This window comes from Gymnodraco acuticeps, unplaced genomic scaffold (assembly GCF_902827175.1).
Source record: "Gymnodraco acuticeps unplaced genomic scaffold, fGymAcu1.1, whole genome shotgun sequence".
Taxonomy (NCBI): domain Eukaryota; kingdom Metazoa; phylum Chordata; class Actinopteri; order Perciformes; family Bathydraconidae; genus Gymnodraco; species Gymnodraco acuticeps.
In genome coordinates, this window is record NW_022990886.1 from 416353 (window position 1) to 420000 (window position 3648).

At 40.6% G+C, this 3648-nt stretch overlaps 1 protein-coding gene across 2 annotated transcripts in view; it reads left to right on the forward strand.

Annotated features, from left to right (window-relative positions):
• Positions 1–468: 468 nt before the first annotated feature.
• The window catches only part of LOC117557598 (histone deacetylase 7-like), a 41704-nt gene continuing 38524 nt past the window's right edge, over positions 469–3648 (forward strand). For both annotated transcript variants that reach the window (XM_034233491.1, XM_034233489.1), the window contains exon 1: positions 469–613. Coding sequence is in view for 1 of the 2 variants with exons in the window: in XM_034233489.1 (XP_034089380.1) it covers positions 595–613 (19 nt within the window). In the remaining variant the exon portion in view is untranslated. The remainder of the gene's footprint in view (positions 614–3648) is intronic.

Here is a 3648-nt window from a genome sequence, read left to right on the forward strand (position 1 = left end):
AATCAAAGAAGACAGTGGGGAACACCAACAACAGACATTGCTTTGTAGATCTGTGTTTGCAGTGTTATTGGTCTGCCTTTGACAAACTATATGTGTACCATTATGTATTTTAACACTTGTAATGCTTGATGCAGCTTTCTTTACTTCGGTCCTATGTACTTTATTCATCCTAAGGCAACACTTCCTGCTATTGTGTTTTTAGACACAAGCGACTACACAATCTGTCTTTCTATCAGACACACAAGATACACCCCCCCCCCCTCCCCCCCCTCCATCCCCAGCGCTTCTGGTGCAGGGGCAGCACTGACAAAAAGTAACATGGGGCTGATAGGGCAGAGCAACTGTGTCTCTTCTGAGAGGGAGAATAAGGGGGAGTGATTAAGTGTGTGAGAGAGAGAGTGAAAGAGAGAGAGAGAGAGAAGGCTCACATGAGAGGAAGTGCCAGACACAGTAAAGTCAGAGGGTTGACTGTGACTCCCAGTGTCAGTGCACAGCCGGGCTGCCGCACCACTCCCCTGTCAGAGCAGGATATATCTCACCCCCGAGGACCGCGGCCTCTGTGACGGACTGGCCTGTTGACGGACCCCTCTTTGGATGTCAGCACCCAAAACTGGTAGGCAAATGTTCACATAATATATCAATCTGTGAAAAAGTGCTAAGGTGTGCTGTTATGACTGAATTGGAAGTTTGGCATCTTATTATATTTTAAAGAAAGGATTTTAGAAGTTTAGCTGCTGAGGAAAAAGTGTTGTATCTTTGTGTTGCTTTGGTTCATCCTCACTGTGACTATCGGCAGATGGTCAGTTTTTGTTTTGCTTCATTTAAGATGTGTTTAGGTTTGTTCAAGTGAAGCTGCTACACTTTACATTCCTATATCTGCAAATCACATAAAATGTGCAAGAAGAAACATTGTGGTGAGCAGCAGCGAGAAAAAAGGAAATAACTGTAGCTCATTTTTGGGGGTTTTATTTGTTTGGTTTTCAAAATGTCTTTTCTCAGGACGGGGAAGGGGTGAAAATTGGAAACAGACCCACCCACCCTGGAGAGCTAGTCTGTCCAGAAAAAGTATTAAAGTGCAAAGAATGAGAGAGACGCACAACAACAGTCCCTCACTGCAATACTAAGTTAGACGGATCAAAGAGACGGAAATGAGTATTTGCCCAGAAAAATGTAAAGATGTGTGACACAGTGAGAGTTGATGTCACAACAGCGGCTGTCCTCTGTGCTGATGGACCTTTAGGCAAGCACAGCAACAATGGGAAAAAAAGTTGATGTGCTTGAGTTTCACATCTTATTTGTGACTTTTTGCCCAGGACACATTTTTTTTATAGAAGTCTGGACAAGCCCTATGCATCACATCAGTACTGCCACATGCTTTACATATTATTGGTCAATCTCATTATAAAGTCAAAAGTAAGAAGAGTCTGCTGCAGGTTTAGTTTTTCACCGCTCCTTCCTTGTTTTTGTGCTCTGTACATAAATCTTCCTGCATAAGATGAAATGCTGGCCTCAGCCTCTCTCGCCCAAAACACGAAACTTTTGCTCTATTTTTATTCTTGGTGCTGCTCCATTTTTAGAGACTTGTGTACGTGGTTTGTTGGGCTATAAATTAGACTGTAACTCCTGTCTCTGAAAAATAATAGGAGTATAATGATAACATTGATGGTTTATTTAGCCTGTGGTGATGAACACAGATGTCTGTTTTAGGGAGTTTTAAACTGATACAAAAACAGAGAGATTCCACCCCATCAAAAACATACAGTTTGATGTATTTTCTAGAAAATCAACCTTCAAGCATGATCAATCGCCTGTACCTCAGATTATCTCGTAATCATTTTAACATATTTGCCAATCGCAATATGATAACCGAAGGCATCTTTAATTATGTCGCGGGAGAAAAAAGAAACGTCCAACGTGGAAAATCAGTCTCAGCAGCAAAGCTGTAAAAATGTCTTCATGAACTTGATGGTCGATATATCTGTCATTGTGATAAATCATCAGACTGAGTTTGTTTGGTTTGTGAAGGTCGAGGGGCAGCAGGTTAAGAGGCCACAGAGCGCTGGGAGTGGCCCTCAGGGACGTAACTCTCACTCTGTCAGGGTCACTGATCACACTGCGTCTCACAGTGTCTGAATCAAGACACTGTGTCTTTAGGGCACAGAGGGATTAGAAACAACGTTGTGTGTTTCAATGCTGTGACATCAATCTTGCATACAGTATTAAAGCCTAACCAAACGTTTTGATAAATATCTATAACAAATTTTCTTTCTTTTAAACATTTAATATAAAACTTAGAAACGTACACCACTGACAACTTTATCCAAATATCCAATCAATCAAAACTTAAATGCATCTTTGCTTTCTGTCACCAAAATGACTGCATTTGTAATTGTTCTAGCACATTTTCCAAATTGTTTAGCCAGTACAGTAATCAGGATTTATAGTAAAATCTTGACGACCCAAAAAAGTTCACCTCTCGGTTCTTAAGACCGTTCTTCATCACAGCAATGGCTGCCAACTGAGGTCAAGTGAGCGCTGTAAAGGAATTAAAAAAGGATCTCCAAATATGTGGTTGACAGTAAGTTCACCTGAACAAGCAGTTGTTACTGTTTAGATAACAATCAATGCAGTCATTTATTTGTGTACCATCCCCTTGTGGAAAATTGCAAGAATCCGCTGGATATGAAATGTAACTGCTATTGGGAAGTTTAATTGTACATGAAAAAACGGTCAACATTTTGTGGAGTGGATGAAGAGATTTATAGTGGCAACAACAACAACAACAACAACTATACAGCGATGGAAACCCCTTTTAGAAGGAAGTATAAAGTTAATGTTAATGATACGTTGTGCCTTTTACTACATTCCTTTACATAATCACCCCATGCATTATATATGGCACTCTACTTGTTGCAAATGTATACTTTCTCTCATTAAATGTGGATGTTTTAGAAAATAAAAGTTCTCAATGTATCTACAGCCCAATAAAGAATGTACATTGTAAGGAGATTTCAAAATGAGCATTCACTTCACAGCGGTTTCAGTGAAATCGTCACCTCTAAGGTTTTTCAGTTTGACATGTAATTTAGAGATTCGCCACAAACCCTTTCAAAGGGGTACACACTGTTCTCAACTCTTATGTTTTGACCTTTTTCCACACGTGTGCACACAGGAGTGTGAAGGCGTCGTAAAGCAACACTTTCCAGCATCACAGTCAGTTTCCAGAGAAACTAGGCGAGTGCTGAATGCTATGTATCCCCTCTGTGGGTTGAATCTGCTTTGCTGATTGGAATGGAAAGGCTCTAGAGAGCTCGCACCGCAGCGAGCGGCCTCCAGCGCCTTCTCGCTTCAAAGTCACCTCACAGCTGCCAGCAGGAGCTTCGCGTGGCCTACCTGCTCACGTGAAATGTTCTTTTAAGCAAAGTTAAATAACTTCACAACCACTGTTTTACATGCGTAATGGAGCATTTTTTCTTTTATGTATACAACAAGGCAACGATCTGTAGATTCATAGTTTGGTTGAATGTCTTTTCTCTTTTAATCATTCAACTATAGGGATTTAAAACTGCATAAACTGCTATTTTTGGCCATTTTGGGGGAGTGGAACAACATTGATAGATTATTTCCTTTGAAAGTGTTTGTGTTTCT